The sequence below is a fragment of the Amaranthus tricolor genome, chromosome 11 (assembly GCF_026212465.1).
Source record: "Amaranthus tricolor cultivar Red isolate AtriRed21 chromosome 11, ASM2621246v1, whole genome shotgun sequence".
In the NCBI taxonomy this organism is placed as follows: domain Eukaryota; kingdom Viridiplantae; phylum Streptophyta; class Magnoliopsida; order Caryophyllales; family Amaranthaceae; genus Amaranthus; species Amaranthus tricolor.
Window position 1 is genome coordinate 20711218 of NC_080057.1, and position 20170 is coordinate 20731387.

A 20170-nucleotide genomic window follows, 5' to 3' on the forward strand; every position below is an offset into this window, starting at 1 on the left:
GACCTTTTTAAAAATTATCATTTTTCTCTTTAATGCAAATCTAATAAGATTGATCAAGTATATTAAAGTTGTCCTTTCAGATGAGTTTTCTCACTTAATTTCATTGCCTCTATATTCAATCCATCTTTTCAATTTTCAAATATAATTTAAAAATACTCCCAACTTTTTCAAATATTCTTCCTATTTATTTTTGCATAATTAATTTTCAAAGTAAATTTTGAGTCTTAATATCTCTAAATACGCATCATAAAAAATTATAAAAATTATATAATTAAAAAGTATAAATTAAGACGAATCTAACGAGATTTCACTTGGATATATTTTATCATCGATATATGTCATAAAAATCTTAATCAAATTTCCCTCTCCAAAATAAAATATTCTAAAAGGAAAAAACATTAGAAAACGAAGGGAATATTTTAGTTTCCGATTTCAAAATTTTCAACCAGACTCCTTTTGTTCCTTTAAATTTGCGTAATAATATTAAAAAATCCTATAGATAAGTTGATCTATTTAATTTTGTAATTAAACATGATTTTATCACATAATTTGAAAATAAAATGCTTTTAACTCAAGAAAAGCTGAGTTTATGTTATAGAAAGCTAAGAGGTCTCAATTAAAAGACACCATTTTATACAAACAAAAGTGTACACACTATATTATTCAGTACAATGTATTGTATCCATTACATGAATGCTTCTCCTTCACCAAGAGGCTAGAGTTTGCACCACTTTCTCCGTCCACAAACCGGAGCCATCTTTCTTCAAGACGCTCACCGCCATCATCCCTACACAGGGGCGAATCTAGAATAAAATCAAATAATGTCTATAATATTAAAAAAATAAGTTCTTAATGTGCTGTGAACTCGGGTTAATACTGTCACATAGCAAAACTCCTACCAACTCAACCAACACATATATTAACATTTACAAATGTATGATTTTATACATAAGTTAAATGCTGTAAGTTGACGACATTGACGGACCATGGATCTACCCTTGTCCCTATATATTTTCATTCATTTTGAATCACTTAGATGGGGTTTTAGGATCGGAAGTATTCAATATTAAGTTGTTTCATTATCATCATCATCAGTCCAACATCTCGCTGAGGAAAACTAACAAATATTTTATACTCGTACTCCTTCAAAGAGAGGGCCAGAAGAATATAGTAAATAAGAAGTTATTTCCAACTCAAAAAATAAAAGGTGTACATAATTTAATCAGTCATTTTAAAATATTTCATTTTTATAATTCGATCCAAAGAGCGATTAATCTATAGTCCAATAATTATAAGAGACAAAATTTATGCACTTGCCTTGAAGAAGGTAAAGGTGTTGGCTGATAATGAGGAAGAAGGCGAGGACCTTCATCTAAACCTTCACATATAATCTCCCCTCTATCATCTTTATAGCAAACTATACCTCTTGACTGATCTTCAAAAACCTACAATATTCAATCACACAAATCATTAGTACAGGTCCAATCACCATTGGTTGAAGGGCCCTTGTGCGGTCTAACCCCTTGCACATGCTCAAAATCACCCGTAAACGAGACAAAACCCAAACAAAGAAAAAGAAATGGTAACTATACCATGTCTCTAATGGAGGATTTGATCTGAACCTTGATTGTTTTACTAAGAGGGAGCATAGCTTTTCTAGGCATTACCATTCCATAAATAGGCTTTCTAAATGGAACAGATTGATGAATTTTGAAATGGGGTGAAAGATAACCTTGTAATTGTATAGCCATTGATTATTTACTAAAACAAGGAAGAAAAGATAGAACAATAACAAGAAAACAGAATTAGAAGAATAATAAAAGTGGGGTCTTTTTATTTTATATATATAAGCAAACATTCAACTCTTGTAGTTAAGAGTTGAGGCAGAAACAACTCTATTAGTTATTACTATAATAGAAGGTGTATGATTAATCAAAGTGTAAATTAATATAATTATTTATGATTATTATATGATTATGAGAACATTAATAGTATGTCTAATCACATTCCATCATGTGGGGTCAAGGGCCCCATCTTGCTTATCTTCTAACTGTTGCTGTTTATTCAAATGAAAGTCCTTCCTATAGTTGGTAATACCTCATCTTGTATGCAATTGATTGGCCAAGCTCCTATGAAAATGTTTGAAAGAAACGGTGTTGAGATGATGCCACCTATTTGGCTTTTATTCTAATCATGCAACTTTTGGAAACATCCAAAAATTTACCAACAAATAGTTACTTTACCTGAAAAGCATAAAGAAAAAGAAGAATATTGATAACATACAACAATCATAAAAACAGTAAAAATATAACCTATCTTAGAGAGTACAAAATTTTTGGATGTTTGATAATTAGTACACCATCTAATTCACTAGTAATGTCCCATATAAGTTTAGTATAAATATTAAGAAAAAGTTATGGGGACCACTAGAAAGATAGTGAGCATGTATAATTAGGAAAAAGTAAATCAAAAGTAAACAAAAAGAGGGAGTTTAGTAAGGGTAAAATGGAAAAAAAAAAAACCATTACTAAAACAGGAAATAGAACATTATAGTGAACTGACCTAATATAGAAAGGCGACATTAGTACTGAGTTGGAGGGAGTACAAATTTATGATTTCAGCCACATTGGCGGTAATTGTCCTAAAATGATATTTGCGTCAATGTTAATTGTTTTATGGTCAACTTGTCTTTGATTTCAGTTGTGGTAAGCTCAAAAACCTTATAATATGGTTACAATGTGATAGTGCAGGTAATACATTTATCCCCTTCATCACAGTGTAAAAACAAGGCTGCATAACCGTATTGTAAAGGTTTTTGAGGTTAGTGTGACGGAAATATATGTCATATTGACAATAAAATCCAATTCGCAACTAAATGAGAAAATAGTAAAAAAAAAAAAAATAACAAAATAAAAAAATAAAAAAAAATTAACAGAAATTAACAAAAATATACAAGTTGAAGTCACAACAATTATAAAAGTATCAAATCTTCCAAAGATGTGTTCTACTTATAAGCTATCATGGTAGTTTGTCAAAATTTGTGAAGACTTGATATGCATATAAGCTTCAACAAGTCCTACTCTGCTACAAATCTTAATAGTTTTTTAATAATAGCATTCCCAAATTTAAAAGATTATCCTCCAGGAATAGGGTTGTTTAGTTGTTAAGGGTACCAGATTATTTAAGAGAAGCCTAATTTATATGGTTTTGTCCTTTTCTCTAAATATTCATGAGGACCATTACAGATGAAAGGTTTTTTTAATTGTACCTGTAAGTCATCTGATAATTTACTATCCACTTCAGAAGGCAATATGATAAATTTGAGTAAAAATAAATACCAAAAGAATGCTAAAATAATCACCACTTTAAATTAGAGATTTGTAAATGAGAATTAAAGAAAATAGTAAAAATAAAATTTTTTAGGACAAAATTAAAATTTATAGAAAATCTAAGAAAACGGAGAAATATTTAGTATTATATATGAACAGTTTCAACACCGCAGGATGAATATTTCTTGTCTAACATAAATCATAAAATCTTTATGAAAATGAAACTAACCCATTTTTTCTAACATAAATCATAAAATCTTTATGAAAATGAAACTAACCCATTTTTTCTAGCAAAACTTGGAAAGGGTCCCTTAATTATAAAATAAAGTACCAAGCCCAAGAGGACATGAGGATTCAAACTCAACGTTATTCCCTAGAAGTCAAGGCTGAAATAAAAATACATAATAATTTTCAAGACCTTATTTTTTTACATTAATTTTTGAAATTTTAAGGGTAAAATACACAATAGTTATTTCCTAGACAGTTCTTTATCATTTTTTGTTTCCAGATTTCTTTTTTTTGAAAACTAAAAATCCAAAATAGACAACCAAAAAAAGTGATTTTCACTTTTTAATTGTCAGTTTTCAAATTTATCATATTCCTAATAATTTGACAAATATTTTATTCATTATAAAACATATATTATATGACTTTAAAAATCAAAAAACTCAAAACAGAAAACCACATTAATACCGAACATCCCATTCCACCCCTTGTTATCAACATAGCTTCACCTCCTCTTCTCTTCCTCATATAACCTATGCAAAATACTTTACTCACTATATTGATGATACCATTTATCATACTAAACTATATTTTATTATTATTTGGTACCTACAAAATACAAATACACTGTATAGCAGTATAATTGACAATTGATAGAAGGAGTCATCTTCCAATGTGTGGCACATCTTGACAAATTCTCACTTATTATAACTATTGTCAACCATTCCATCATCATCCAACTACAACATGAATGATTACTTTATCTTAAACTTCTTTATCATGCTTATTGAGGACTAATTTTGTATAAAATAAGTCTATTACCCCTTAAATAACCAAAACTATGACTAAAATTAATTCTACAATGCTTTCAGGAGAAACTTTGGCCACAATCTTCATTAGACACGACAAGAAAGACCAATAGAAAAGGGCCATGGGTATTGCATCATCAAACACTTATACTAAATAAATTAATTAATTAAAATTTAAAAGAAAAAAATAATAGGAAAAATTATCATGAATAATCTAATCTATTGACCATTTGATGTGAATAATCTTTGCTATTGATTATTTTTAAATAATCCAACCTTTGTATATGTTTTGTTGATGACACCCCTTGCCACATTTTAACCGGATATTGTAGGTACCTAGTAAACATTACACTCACTTGTTAAACCTTTTATGCTTCTTCCTTGGTCTATCCCTACTCATCTATTCAGTTAATATATGGCATAGGGTGCTGTCAGCAAAAATATATATAAAAGTTGAATTATTTAGAAACAATTACTAGTAGGGATTATTCCTATCAAATGGGCAATAGGCGGGATAATTGATGAGAATTTTCCAAAATAATAGAAGATGATGATGATGATCCGAGTAGCTAAAGAGGATGTATGTATCAACGAGTTAATAAAGCTAGTATTGAGTGCATGAAATAAAAATAGATCGTTTCCGTCAAGGACTCAACTTAACCAAAAACTTGAGCTAATGGTCCTTCCGAGTCACATGAAGAAGCAATAATCCAGACAAATTCACAAAGGCACTTAAAGTTTCAGGATAAATTATTTACCAGATTCTTGCTTGTATGGGCCACAAACCCTCTCGGCTCGCAGCACCCAAGACCACATAGTTGCATCTTTAGGTGACACTTGCTCAAGTAGAGCCATTGCTTCTTCTAGGAAACCAGTTCAAGACAGGAGATTAACCATGTATGAGTAGTGCTCGTATCCGTTCTATTTAATGATCATTTAGTGAACATGTAACAACAGTTTGTGAGAGCCCAACTTTGAAAGCATGATTATGCTATTGTTTTCCATAGTCAAGAGCACCAGCACTCGAGCAAGCATCGAGAAAATTTGAGCAATCCGGCTTGAAACCCTTATACATCATCATCTGAATAAAAGAAGACCCCCCATCAGCTGATCACTAGTAACACACCTACAAATTAACAAATTCCAAACCACAACACATGGATTCACCTTAGCATTATAAGCTCTTATAATATGATCTATTTTACCTACCTTAGCATATCTTGTAACAATGCTGAAAATGAAAAGACATTAACTTGAAGACATTTTTTGCATTGTCTAAATCACCATAGTTGCATAACAAATTAACAACAAAACTTCTAAGATCGTGTCAAACTCCATCCTATCAACGATGATTATAGCATGTATTTGCTTACCACAACCAAAGCCATCATATCAGTACAAATACCATCTATAGTTGCAAAACAGAAGGGTCTCTCCTTCCTAACACATCAGCATCAAAACTCAAATCTTTGTATCCATTTCAAACTTCTCCCAAAAACCCACGTCGCCCCTGTACCTATTAATCATAGAATTACCATTCTTTGTAGGCATCTGGTTAAACATCCTAGCTAAACAGAGGTCACCCCATTTTGCACATCCGAAATCACCACATTTTACGTAAAATAATTCTTGTATAGCATGAAATTGACCATTCCCGTTGATTTGTCTCTATTTCCTGAATTCATGAATCCCTCAACCAGGGTCTTCTAAGATAACAGTTTCTATGCAGCATTTTATCGAACACTTTACCTGCATCCCTCGTATTATCACATCTAACATAAAAATGAAGATGATGACTATCAATTGTTATAACAGAATAGAGGATACCCTATTTGAGTAGTAACAGGTCGATTCTTTCTGAGTTAATTAATGGAGTTATGGGTGTTGTAAGATTGTAACAGCTGTCCATAGTTATACAAGTCAAAATCCATCAACTAAACATCAAGATTTTGGAACTGAAAGCCCGAAAATTGTGTCCTGTTTATATTTATGTATGTATGTTTACTCAGATTGTTGATTGCTTGAAGCAGAGCGCCATTTTCGATATACTTCATTTTTTCAACGAGCATGTGCAATGAAACGAGACCTTAAATTTTTTTTAAATAAAAATATTTTTTTTGTAAAAATCGAGTGGTCGTAAAATTTTAGAATTGTTAAAACTTTAGAGATAATACTCTACAGAAAGCAGAGTGAATAAATAAGTAAGAGATAAAATTTTACTAAATTACAATTTGTTATACGTGAATTTACATATTATATGCAAGTTCTACCTACAATACATTGAATGCATTCACATTGGTGTATGCTTTTACACTATTTTCAATAAAAATTGAATTTTAATTTTTCACCTCTTATTTGTATTTGTTTTTTTTCTAAAAAGTTAGATTTAAAAAATTTTCTATTGTTTGAAGGGAATTAAATTTGAGAGGTGATATTTTTTTGATAACTTGTGCATGAGTGTTGACCTAAGCTTAATTGATCAAGTTTCAAGTGTGTGTAAGTTGTAACTCAAGACTTGGGAGAAACAATGTTTATGTTGTAGATGGACTTATGTTTAAAAAAAACAGTTAAAAATTTGTAAAGAACTTTTAGTCATAATAGCGTTAATTTTAAATCCTTTTATATTTGACATATAAATGCCCATAAACTTTATTTGTAGAGTTCGAAACAAGTAACCAACCTATGTTATGCCCAAAATATCTCATGTCCAAGACATGCTATTCATAGTTATCTACACATTATTTATTTATTTATTTTTATTTATTATTAAAAAAAAAAAAAAAAAAAAAAAAAAAAAAAAAAAAAAAACTTACTTTTTCATGCAAATGCGAGTCATAAGAGTAATCAACTTGGCAGAGCAAAACTGCATAATGAAGCCCATAGTCACGACCTTTGAAAATTTAGAAAAAGTAGAGCGTGGAGCCCACTCGATGAACCACTTATGCTCGACCAGGTTGAGCATGTGGGCTTGCCTGCATCTCATAACTTTGTTTTCTTTTGCTTGAATCATCACCATTATATTTATGACCTTTTTGACATTAAGACTTCACTCTAATTCTCTAAATTATGGTAGATATTTTGCTACTATTCCAAATAAATTAGTGTAGTCTGAACCAAGCAAATCTTGTATCCACAAAACTAAACAATTACCTCTCCAACAATGACATAGAAACCTACATTCATATTCAGCATGATCAAACTTGTTAGCATTCATCAACATAGAATGGTATGTCAAACGTTCTCATCATAAAACTCATCCATGAACTTCTTGTGGAATGTTGTTACACGCTCAACAATGGCCGGTATTTTATCCTCTTGTGGCAGAATCGTACACCTGAAGTGCCAAGTGCCCGGAACCTTTGAAGAAAACACAAAACAAGTTCAGCCATAATTCAAGAAACAGACAAATATAGAACACAATGTTACAAAGAACATCTTCATGTTATGCCTCCCCAGGGCCGGTTCTTAGGCTATCCGGGCAACCAACCGCCTAGGGCCCCTAGAAATAAGGGACCTCAAATATTAAATAGTTTTATTCAGGCCTGATTCTAAGCAACACTTTTTAAATGATTTGTTTGTAAAACCTTTTATATGTTTGAGTAATGTATGTTACAATACAATTTTGTCTTGAAATATTTTTCTTGAGGTGGAAAATATTTTATCTTTTAATATAATGAAGGGCCCCAGTTTAAAAGACGTTGCAAAAATAAATAATGCCTCCAAATTCTTTGTTCCGCCCTGTGCCTGCCCTAGCTGAACTTAACGAATCATCTTCTTTCAACTTGATAAATTACCTGACCAAATCCAGATCCAGGGACAACGACAATTCCAGTCTCTTCAAGCAGACGACTGACATAGAATGCATCAGGCGTAATGTGCACAGCTTCAGCGGCTTTTATTGCCTTCTGGGGAAGATTTATGCGCGGAAATAGGTACATGGCTCCCTCTGCTTTGTTGCAAGTCATGCCTTCTAAGTTGTTGAATGCATCTTCTAGTGTCTGATGACAATAGATGCGAAAAATACGACGATATTTTTATGCTACAAAACTTGTACATTGTAGAGAATCTATTCCAAAATCTGAAATCAAGCATCTGCATTACCTTCGCTCGCCTAGCCAAGGATGAAAGGATTCCATTTTTCTCGGCAGAATACAGTTCGTAAGATGCATCTCCAGCCTAGATTTTCGAAGTGGATGTATTAAATAGTTTTTGAAGAAAATATAATTGAAGAAAATATAACTAATAACCGAACACAAATTGACTATATAAACAACCTTAGTAGTAGTACGTACTACAAGACATCAATTCCAACAGCAAAACTAAGCATTGTCTACAGATTACAGAGTCCATTATCCCCACTATTTTTGAGCCACCTTCAGGATGACACCCCCTACGCACAGTCGCAGGGCGGTCGATTAGCAAGGCAAAGAGGGCTACTGCTTAGAGCCCCGAATTTTTTAGCGCCAAAAAACTTATTTTTATGTATATAAGTGTTACTGACTTGAATTAAATTTATATATAACTTATATTTTTTTGCCAAGTAATGAGTTTTTAGTGCTTTTTTTATAAAGTAGTTTAAATATTAACAATAAAAAATAAAATGTGTATTATATTATTCGTTACGCCTTAAGTTTTTAGGCGCCTTTTTATCTTTTGCTATGGGGCCCAAAAATGAACAGGACGACTTTGCATAGTCGGCTCTATAAGGGGGCAAGAGGGGCCTGTGCCCAGAGCTCATTCAAAAATATTAGATTAATGATGTTTTTATAGTTAATAATTAAGGGTTTATAAAAGTATATACTCCCTCCGTTCTTTTTTGTTCGTCTCGTTTACTTTTTGCACAGATTTTAAAGCAAATTTTAAATCTCAATATCTCTAAATACACATAATAAAAAAATTATAAAAAATACATAATAAAAAAATATACATTAAGAGTTTAAGACGAATCTAACAAGATCTCACATGGATATATTTTATATTTTAACCATATGTCAAAAATATTAATCAAATTTCTCTCTCCTTAGGGTGGAATATTCCAAATGGAAAGAACATTAGAAAACAGAGGGAGTATTTAATAGTTAGGGCCGGGGTTTATAATTTTTTTTTTTGCCCCCGGGCCTCTCAAATCACAAGACTGATCCTACGCCTGCGTCTCCCTTCCCTAAACAATCACTAACAAAGACCAGAAACCAACACAATTGTCCATAATCAATCACCAAAGGTATCATAGAACAGTAATAAACTGCAAACAAAATGAAAGGAAAGTACCTTAGGCGGATTCATGACGAGGCTAGTCAGAATCTGACCAGTTATATTGGTCGAGCACAGATAGACATGAGCAATTTTGCAGATTTGTTCCCTAACGTCAGCACTAAAACCTGTAACTTCCATGTAACCTCCTCTTTTCCCACATTCTCCATAATATCCTAGAGGTTCATCAGCAAGAGTTAGAAACTTGCCAGCTTATGAGTTGATAGATAATATGTTGATTATTCTAAAAAAATTTCCAAAGTGAACTTGGGAAAATTTTATTTCCCAAAATAAGCGTCTTTCTGTCCAAGCTTAAGGAATGGCATTGTTCGTTGTTACTAACAGCGGACAATTACTAAAACTGAGTCAAAAACGTAGCTGCGATTGTTGGACTGACTTTCTGACTCAGTTTTAATAATTGCCCGTTGTTATTAACAGCAAACAATGCCATTCTTCAGGCTCGGACTAGGAGACGCTTATTTAGGGAATAAAATTATCCAATTTTTATAGAAAAAATAGCTTATATTGTTCAAATTTTCTAATATTGTCCAAATTTTCTAATATTGATTATATGCTTTTTACATCAAGTTGACAAAATAGGCAATAGAGCTAGACACCTTTAGAAACCGAATGAATTGATACCAAGGCGATATCCTTCTCTTGGTACCCCATAAAACGAACAACCTTCTTGAATGAGTAAAAAATCTTGTCGGGAGCATACACATTTTCCTGGTAAACCTGCGTTGCACAACATAGCACAGGCGAAAACAAGAGAATCAACTCATTAGATATATCAATATTCCGAATCTAATGCAGTCGAAAGCAAAAATTCTAAAATTCCTTTCAGAACCTCATCTGCCAGAAGCACAAGACCTTCTATCTTACAGAATTCAACAATTTGCTTCTGGTTCTCCAAAGCAAGAACCTGAAAGCAAAATTCGACAATACGTCACAAAACTCAACCAAGTGGTTCACCTAAGTGACGGAAAAATATCATATCCTCAAAATTAAAGAAGTATCACCAAAATGTAACTCACTTGTCCAGTTGGGTTTCCGGGGTTGATCACAACTAAAGCTCGAACTGTTATACCCTTTGACCGAGCAGTTTCTAATTGGCTCTTGACCTCTGAAATATTCAAACTCCACCCAGTTGCTTCATCAAGATAGTAAGGAACCTGTCATTACGATTGAAGATTTCCCCGTCCAACAAAACCAAACATTGTCACAAGCAAAAAAGTTAGAGATGTGCATATAATTGTTTCAAATTAAATATTAATATCATCGACAAACGAATACAATCAAGTATCTAAACAAAGAAACCAGTAAATGAAAACATACCAAAGTTCCACCATGAATAGCAATCGAAGCTGAATACAAAGGGTATAATGGAATGGGGCAAAGAATTCCATCTTGCTCTGATCTGAGTAGTAATTGCATCATCATATGCACCTGATGGTTGATGAAAAATTAAAGTCACATTTCAATCGAAAACATATGGAGGCACAAGCGTAAGCTTAGTCTAGGATGAAATTAAATATCTTACTGCAGGGGTTGCTCCATCAGTCAAGATAATATTGTTTGCATTGGATGGGAAACCATCACGTGCTTCAATTCCTGCAGCAATTGTTTCACGCAGACCTTTAATACCCTACACACGATCAAAACATATAAAAAACTCATTAGAGAATTGTATTATTAAACAAAAACTAAAGTATTTGTAAATATTTTGCGTTGTGGTCGGATCAAGTATTAGTGGAACTGGGATTTTATGTGATTAGGAGTTCCTCTTAAGCTGAAGGAAATTTTATTAGACATCCACTAGAACAATGTTATGGTATCGGTCAGAACATCCGGCCTTTATAAAGGATTACAATATAAAGATAGGGGTAGCTGAAAAGAGCTACGTATGCTACGTTGGGTGAGTAAACATACACTGAAAGATTAAATTAGGAATGAGGACATAAGGGAGGGGTTGGAAGTTACGAACATTAACGATAAAATAAAGCGTAATCATATTCAGTGGTTTGGCGTGTGCGACGACAACCACAAATAACACTACTAAAAAATGTGAAAAGCTGGAATCGGATTGATTTCGGAAAGGGAGCGGCTAAAGCATGACTTTGATGACAGAAGTTAGGAAGGATATGAAAGATTTACGCCTTGAAGTCCATATAATAAGAAAAGGATTACATAGAGGTAAAGAATTAATATGGGCGACCACTAGGACAATTACTGCATGGTTAATGCCATTTTAGGAGATTAAGTTTGGCATTGTTGTTGTGTTGTTGTACTTCCGTACTAAACATATTTAGAAAGGGAACCATAATCACCTGAGTCATACTATAAGCACCAACAGCTCTTCCTGGTATTTGATTTAAGATCTGCAAAGCTCTCCTTATTGAATCACCACTGCATTAGATCAAAAGAACAAAAAGTATATAATTATGAAAGTCGCTTAAATTGTATTCATCAAGAAAAAGAACATAAGATTATTAAAAAAAACCATTATCTTCTAAGTCCCTAAAGGTAACAACTCCAAAAAAACTTTCAATTCAAGTTATCAACATGGTCGGTTCTTAGGGCATTCAGGGTAGCCGACCGCCTAGAGCCCCGTAGAAATAAGGGGCTTCAAATATTAAATGGTCCTATTTAGTCCCGGTTCTAAGCAACAATTTTTAAGTGATTTTTTTGTAAACTTTTTTTTATATTTGAAGTAATATGATGTTACAATACATTTTGTCTTTGAATTTTTTTTCTTGAAATGAAAAAACTTTTATCTTTTAATATAATGAAGGCCCCATTTTAAAAGATATCGCAAAAATAAATAGGGCCTTCAAAATCTTTGCTCCGCTCTTTGCTTATCAACATGTACAACATGTCAAAACCTCTCATGAATCATAGAAGAATTTTACGATAGATGATAAAACTAGAGGAATTTCTAGTACATTAACCTTAAATGTGAATTATATCTTTATATCTGAAATTTGCAATTTAGTAAGAAAAGGAAGGAAAAGGAACACATCTTGCCAAAAGTTAGAATCTTGTGGTTTTGAACTAAACCTAAAGAAAAAAACTAAGTGCAAGGAGATTGGAGTGCAATGCTCAAAGGGAGCTAAACAAAATAAGCAATGTGAATCATAAAGTATGGTATGTGTGTGGCTCTATTGTTAGTTGTTAGTTTACTTCAGTTTGTCATTAATCAAGCAAGAAAACCAGAAAAAATACTCCTTAAGCCAATTGGCTAATTACAAATGAAATTGTTCCTGTGTATGTGTTTGACCCCTTACTTGCCACTGATATTAGTTATTGGAGGTTCGTTTGGTGGATTATAAATGCGTTTGATTAGGGTTTTAGTGCATCCAGCAACCTATAGAATTCTGTCTATCCGAATTACATGGGCAGATGGGCTTCTTTTGAGGCTAAGACCACAACACCTTGCATCCAATTGGCCATGCCTTTCACCTTAAGTGCTAAGGCGCTCGCCTAGTATATCCCTATCAAAACGCACATCATCTGCTCCCGCCCCATGATGCAGCTTATTTACACCATATCCAATTAAATCAAGAGTATTCCTTTGACCTTGTTGACCCTCCATCTACGTACATTTTAATTCAGAGTATAAAGTAGTGTCCAAGATCCTTGATGTTTGTATATGTGCGAAATGGAATTCTTTTAGAATAGGAAGGAAGTTTGAAGGTGTATCATCATGTGTTAGGTGATGACTAGAGGTGTTCAACGGGTCGGGGCAGGTCATGTCAAATTTAAACGGAGTAGGGCTGGTCAAAACCTGTTTAAGCCCGACCCACTTTGAACCGTCTTTTAAAAGTTCATATAATAGTTATTTTATTCTACTTTATGGCCCTTTGGGTCGACCCGCCCCGTTAAACACCTCTAGTGATGACCTTTGTTTGGACAAGCCCTCTAGACTATTTTGCGGCCACCTTATGAGAATTTTTAAGGACTTCAAGCAAAACATTCTTATCAAATAGTAACAATATTGTCTACCCAATTACTTCAGATGAGCTGGTGCATACCTAGGTTTACCCCGCATTGGTAGAAAGCCCTCAAAATATCATCTCATATCACATTTGGAAATACGGGCTTACTGAACACCGAGTACTTTTAAAGACATGCAGCATGACCTAATGACCCTGATTAAATATACCCTTAATTATCTGATAAAGCCATGCAGGGTAATGGAAACGCTAAATCCTTGCTTAATCAACCGCAGCAATCTGCTACAGTTTGCTAGAACGTCTTGTGGGATAAAAGAGGGTAAGTGGTTGAGGGGTAGTAATATCTAGCAAGGAAGTGTTTAGGGCTGAAACTGAAGGAGGCCTGGTTTTTTAGTCATTCAACACCAAGCTCAGCAAAGATACTTTCCAAAGCTAGGCCTCAAATTTCAAGCCAATAGATATTGCAACAAAAGTTTCAAACTAGAGTTTTTGTTGTGGCCCTCACATGCTTATGGAATGCCATAGAGCTAAGATAATTTTCTTCTTCATCCAACTTCAGTGAAATTCATACCTCAAAATAGTCTATCTTTGCCATCAAATTTAGCTAATCCCAAACATAAGTAATTGGCCAACGTAAGAAGTAATTGGCTATTCGACAAATCTAATAAGCTAGCAAAGATTGTAGCTTGCCAGATTTTGTGGCATGACATTCAGTTATTCTCAGCCCAAAATCAACCAAACAAATCCTTTAACCCACCACTTCCCTCCCCCTCAAAATATTTTATCAAGTAAAATGTTAATGCTTTTGTAAGATCTGTATGAGCTGTATCTACAGCAACTGGGATTGCAAGGATGCTACAGGTAATGACAAAGAACAGTTTGTGAGGAATCTAAACTGCTTTAAAGCCGTGTATTTTTAGAAATTGGAATGATGCTGGAGATAGAAAGGCAGGCTAAATGTATTGCTGATGAAATCAGGGATTCCTAAACCTATTACCAAACGTTACTATGCTTCCAGATAAGAAATATAAGTACTAATGCAGTACTGCTGCAGCAGATGTTTTAGCTATCTTAACTCTGTTGTGGAATAACTCGGATACGCTGTAATAGGCAAGACAAAATTACAAAATATAGATGAATACATAGTGTAAAAACAAGGCCACATCGCATTGTAAAGATTTTTAAAATAAACGAACCCATATTTCCCGCATTATAAAGATGTAAAAAAACAGCGTTTTGGGCCCCGTATCAAGAGATATCTAATGGTTTCAACTGATATTTTGACGTTACGATAACTACATCACTCCCATTACTTTATCACCGTTCTGATACCGCGATCGCGACCGTAACCGCATTTTTACACTATATGGATGAATAGCAAGCTATTGGATTTTGTAAAAACCACATCTAATGTTTCACCAATTTACTCGATTTTAAGTCAGAGAATGGATACGAGAAGAAATGGACTACTAAATCAAGTCAGGCTGAGAGTACCTAAAGAGTCCCTGTGTTTCACTTCCATCCAAAATGTCTGGATGATAACAAAGAGCAAGGACCTGATGCACAACGACGAAAAATTAAGATAATAGAAGTTCGTAAGTCCGCTACTGAAACTTTCAACTATTGTGAGTTGGTGACTTACTTCGCGGAAAAACGTTATTGGCTGCTGCCCAAGAGCCTGGGGACTTCCAATATTACAGTAAAGTATCTGCACAAGAAGTTCAGGCTCTAAGCTTGACAACAATATACTAATACAATAGTTCAAACCTCTAAAACGACAAAGGATACTCTAAATCAACTTAAATTGCATAAGAAAAACAACAAAACATGATAAAACCTTACTACTAAAACAACAAATCAATGTCTACTCTATGTTTTGGTTATTTATGTTTAAATACATTGTAATTCGTTATTGCTCTTTTAGATCCCCAGAGTTAGCATATATATACCTCATCAAAGGATAGAGATGAAGGTTGCTGCTTCAATTGTTCTTGCAACCTCTGTGAATAACAAACAATATCAATATGTTAGAACTAAAAGTAGATAAAATTTATTCCATTTTTGTCCCAGCAAGACAGCCATATAATCAATTTATTCCATTTTTTACCTCAGCTTGCGCAACGATTGCTCCTAGAACAGCATATTGACATTTCAAGACCTAAGGGATAAAATCAATCACCATTATAAGTTAAAAGCCTGTCATTAAATCTAATAGACATCTAGTTTCAACAGGTGATAGAGCAAATAAGTTCAAGCATCGTAGCATGAAAGAAACAGTTATATACAATAAAAAATATTACCTACAACACATTCTTGTAGTGCTAGTTTTAAGCTTAATTGTCTAAATCATCCAAGAACTTAAGGCAACTCTTTTTTGCAGTCTAAACAGTGTCTCAATACCAAATAATAATCTTTTTTAAGCTTCTAACTGCATCAACTAATATAAATTAATAGTCTTAGTGGATTTTCAGCAGAGTTGTATAATAAGTGATCTCACAGCAAATAATAGCCCTATTGATGTTTGGTAACTTGAACTAAGTCTGGAACATGGGAAGAAACAAGAGGAGTGGTGGAAGAAGTTTCTATCAGCAACATACTATAATCTCGGTCGAGAAAAAAAATGGGAGAAGACAGTAACTTTTGGGCAATTGGAGTCTCGGGCGAGACTCAGTTAGCCTTGGTTGAGACTGGTGGCCAATTCGGTCGAGATTAGAGTTTGTGGAATACGGTAACTTTAGGCGAGATTGAGTCTCAGTCGAGACTCAAAGCGACTTCGGTCTAGATTGATAATCTCGGTCGAGATTGCATTAATCTTAGCCGAGATTAGGCATGACTGCACGTTTTCACTTCAAATCCGACGGGTTTGGTTTCTTAATCAGTTCTCTTTTAAAACTAATTTTCTTTGTAAATGAGGGTTAATATATAAACCCCCCATCATTTAGGTTTAGGGTTAAGAAGAGAGAATTAAAATTTTGAGAGCCACAAATTGAGAGCATTTGGTGAGCCTATATTGTCTTGTTTCTGTAATCTTTTTAACATACTGGAAAACTGTTTACGGTGCTTGGTGACGTAGCTATCACATTGATAGTGAACCACACTAAATTTCTAGTGTGATTTCTTATTGTTAATTATTTCTTTATTGTTTCTTGATTGTTTTGGGTAATTGATTTCGTTGTCCGCACAACACACCCGACAAAGGTAATTATCATCAAACCATAATTAAGGGCGTTAATCATGAGAATAACAAGTAGTTAAGTTTTGTAATGCCTAACCGCTAACCCAAGCCCATGCAACGAACTCACACATATGGTCAAAACCCATCTTTGAGAATTTTGTAAAACTCCTTGTTACACCCATTCAAAAAGCGAAAAAAATAATTAAACATGTCGTGAATATAGGACACATAATGAAGGAAAAGAAGATGAAGGACATGAAAAAAACAGAGCAACAAGCACACGCACAAGTAAACTTTGCAAGAACAAGCAAGAGTGCAAGACCACAACAATCTAATGGTACCTTAAGGTACCCTCCCCCACAAAAGATATTTTGTATTTCTTAATTGGAAATCAACAATTACAAAGAAGTACTCTCTTAGCTCACTCAATAGAGCTCTCACAACGTGGGCAAATTTTGTTAAGAATATAATTTGTAAAGTAGAAAGATAAAGACTTAAAAGAGAAAACACTCATTTTCTTTCCTTTTCCCTTCTCTTCCCTTCCAAACAAACAAGGTGACTTACCCTCGCATGGGAGGTTCTGAACATGCTCAACATGTTCGACCGCACAAGACCCCGCAAAGTTAGGGCCCTTAACATTAAATTACGTAGTAGATGTTAATTGTTTAAAGATACAAAGTTGTTAGAAAAATATCATAATTTTTAAAATTGCACAGGACGTTCAATGAATTTGTCAATTTTACTCCGCCCTTGTACCCTCTTTACCCCTGCCCTTCCTTTCACTTCCTTTCCCTTCCCCTTCCTTTCCTTTCCTTTCTTTTCTTTTCTAATTTTCCATCTAAACATAGCGTAAAAAGTTTCTAAAGGTTTATCATTTGGTTAGAATAGGAATGAGTATTAGTAAGACAAGAAAAACCCAAGAAGACATAAAACTCAAAAACACCCATATTTATTGAATAGTACTATCAAACAAGTGACAAATGACAAGTGACAACCATCTCTTCTAAAGCGGAAAGACTTGGAAGGAAAAAACTCATTTTCTTTCCTTTTACCTTCTCTTCCTTTCCAAAAAAACAAGGTACACTTACCCTCTTTACCCCTCCCCTCCCTTTCACTTCCTTTCCCTTTCCCTTCTCTTCCCTTCCTTTATTTTCTTTCCCAATTTGCGTCCAAACATAGGTAATAAGGTTTCTAAAGGTTTATCATTTGATTAGAATAGGAGTATTAGTAAGACAAGAAAAAGCCCAAGAAGAAATAGTATAGAACTCCAAAAAAAACCCATAATTATTGAATAGTATTATCAAACAAGTGACAAATGACAAGTGACGACAATCTAAAAGAGTGAGAGAATAACAACAAAAACCCAGATAGATGACAAAATAAAAAGAGCAAAAGCCACAATAACAAGTGAATAAAACAGCAAGCTCAGCTGATATCAATTCATATGTGTATTCATTCATTCAATCAACCACGGAATGAATAAAATGATGGAAACTAGTAAAAAAAAAAAAACAAACAAAAAAAAAAGAAGAAAGAAGATTAAACTACCTTGGGATTGATGGTCTGGAGAGTAACTTCATGTGATAACCCAGAAACAGAACCCATTGATGAAGATGAAGAATCAGTACTCAGCACTCAGCACTCAGCACTCAGCACTCTAAACTTCAAAAGTATTTACAGTTTCAATTTGTATTTGACCCTGCTGAGTGGAGTATCATTAACTACTGCTCCTATTCACCAATACATACTTGAAAAATTCTCAAATATTTTACTACCCTCTTCTTTATGTAGTCTAGATTTTTTAACATTTTTTATTTTTGTTATGCACAAGTTCTTGTGAGAAACGATTTCTTTGAGAGACATTTATAATTGGGCCGGTTCATTATATATTTTTTGAAAATATTGTAAGTAGGCATTAAAAATGACGTAAGTTGGCATTTAAAATATTATAAGTAGGCATTAAAAATACGATAAGTAGGCATTAAGAATACGATAAGTAGGCATTAAGAATACGATAAGTAGGCATTAATCTTTATTGGGTTTGGCTTGAGATACGTCTCTCAAAAAGACGGTCTCTCAAGAGACTAGCTGTTTGTTATGACCATTGACCCATACGAATATTTTTCTAGTATAAGGAATGTTTTACGATGAGACTGTTTCATACTCCTCTTATTCGCTTTACTTGTCCCATTTGATTTTTCAACACTATTCATCAATCCTCTTATTATGTGATTTGTTCTTAATCTATAAATTACAACATAGACATGTGGGATTTTTTTGATTCGTCTTATTGTAAATTTTATTAATATCAATTTTTTATAATTTTTACAAAATTAAATGTGACAAATAAAGAGAACATGAAAGAGTATAAGAATATGTGTTTTTTTATTTACACCAAATTTGTATGTGGTGCTAATTTTGTAGAATAGAGGGACTAGTTTCTTTTACTTCATCTTTATTTTTATTTTTTTATTTTATTTTTGCTTTCACTCATTTTTTTTTCGAATTACAATACAAGCTTAAAAGTAAAATAATTTTAATTAGAAATATTTTAAAAAACATTTATACTTCAAGTATATACATTGAAATAAATTTATCAAAATCTCACATATATATATATATGCTTTTCATAATTCATATTATATATAAGTTGAAAAGAATTTTATACTCAAAATTTGACTTTAAAATTCAAAATATTCTATTGAAAAGACAAAAAGAATATATATTGAGAATATTGTGTTCCTTATTTGGCCTTGGAATTAAATTCTCGTGGAAATCAATAATACACGGAAATTTACCTCCTTCGCTAATTTCTAGAAATTAAACAATGTTGTTTGGTTGGCTATAGTAATTTTAAATTAACACAAGATTTGTAATTACCAATAGGGTACCAAAGTGATTAAATTCCTACATATTATAATAATTAACTTTCCTTGAAATTTTATATTCCCATGCTATTTGTCGAAGAATTTTTTAAATTACACGGTAAAATAAAAGGAGTACAGATAAAAATTCCATGTATCATTCAATAACAACAAACAAATGGGTAACTTGTTTTTTTTTTTAAATGAACAAATGGGTAATTTTAGTTCCTTATCATTTAGTCTTTTGTTACTTGATTTTGTTTCAAGATGTTGAGTTCGTTATGACTATTAATTAATTGGTTACTTTTGTGTCTATTAATCACCCTCTAACTAGGTCGTCATTATCATACTCAATGTATCCCGCCTATAGAAATACTATGGTCAGGGTCTGAGGAGAAAAGGAGTGCGGCAACCTATACTCATAAAGGAGGATGCGACACAGCTCTAATTAAATTGTAACTAACAAATTGAAACAAAAGATTGTCTCTAGAATTAGTTGCTGACTTCCTCATCGACGGAATTCAGAAATTCTGCATGAATTGGTTGAAGCAATCAAGTTCCA

The 20170-nt window shown here is 33.1% G+C and overlaps 1 protein-coding gene across 2 annotated transcripts; it reads right to left on the reverse strand.

The window, feature by feature from the left end:
* Positions 1-1316: 1316 nt before the first annotated feature.
* On the reverse strand, positions 1317-18651 carry LOC130827150 (alanine aminotransferase 2, mitochondrial-like). 2 transcript variants are annotated; one of them, XM_057692796.1, is made up of 19 exons: positions 18293-18651; positions 15677-15727; positions 15519-15569; positions 15212-15277; positions 15064-15125; positions 11944-12022; positions 11157-11261; positions 10952-11062; positions 10651-10788; positions 10464-10538; positions 10231-10351; positions 9632-9789; positions 8465-8539; positions 8158-8361; positions 7177-7720; positions 5122-5444; positions 2563-2641; positions 2098-2243; positions 1317-1445 (listed from the first exon to the last, which is right to left on the reverse strand). In XM_057692796.1, the coding sequence occupies exons 1-15, from the start codon at positions 18347-18349 to the stop codon at positions 7595-7597; spliced, it is 1479 nt and encodes a 492-aa protein (XP_057548779.1). In that variant the 5' UTR covers positions 18350-18651; the 3' UTR covers positions 1317-1445; positions 2098-2243; positions 2563-2641; positions 5122-5444; positions 7177-7594. The 2 variants fall into 2 exon arrangements, with proteins under 2 accessions (XP_057548779.1, XP_057548778.1); XM_057692795.1 differs by lacking the exon at positions 2563-2641.
* Between the last annotated feature and the right edge of the window lie 1519 nt (positions 18652-20170).

Excerpts from the sequence above, each read along its gene's own strand:
- LOC130827150 (XM_057692795.1), bottom strand. The coding sequence starts at position 18,349 with ATGGGTTCTGTTTCTGGGTTATCACATGAAGTTACTCTCCAGACCATC. Across the intron at positions 15,728-18,292 it reads TCCAGACCATCAATCCCAAG|GTCTTGAAATGTCAATATGC; the intron begins GTAGTTTAATCT and ends TTTATCCCTTAG. Across the intron at positions 8,540-9,631 it reads TCGTCATGAATCCGCCTAAG|GCTGGAGATGCATCTTACGA; the intron begins GTACTTTCCTTT and ends TCGAAAATCTAG.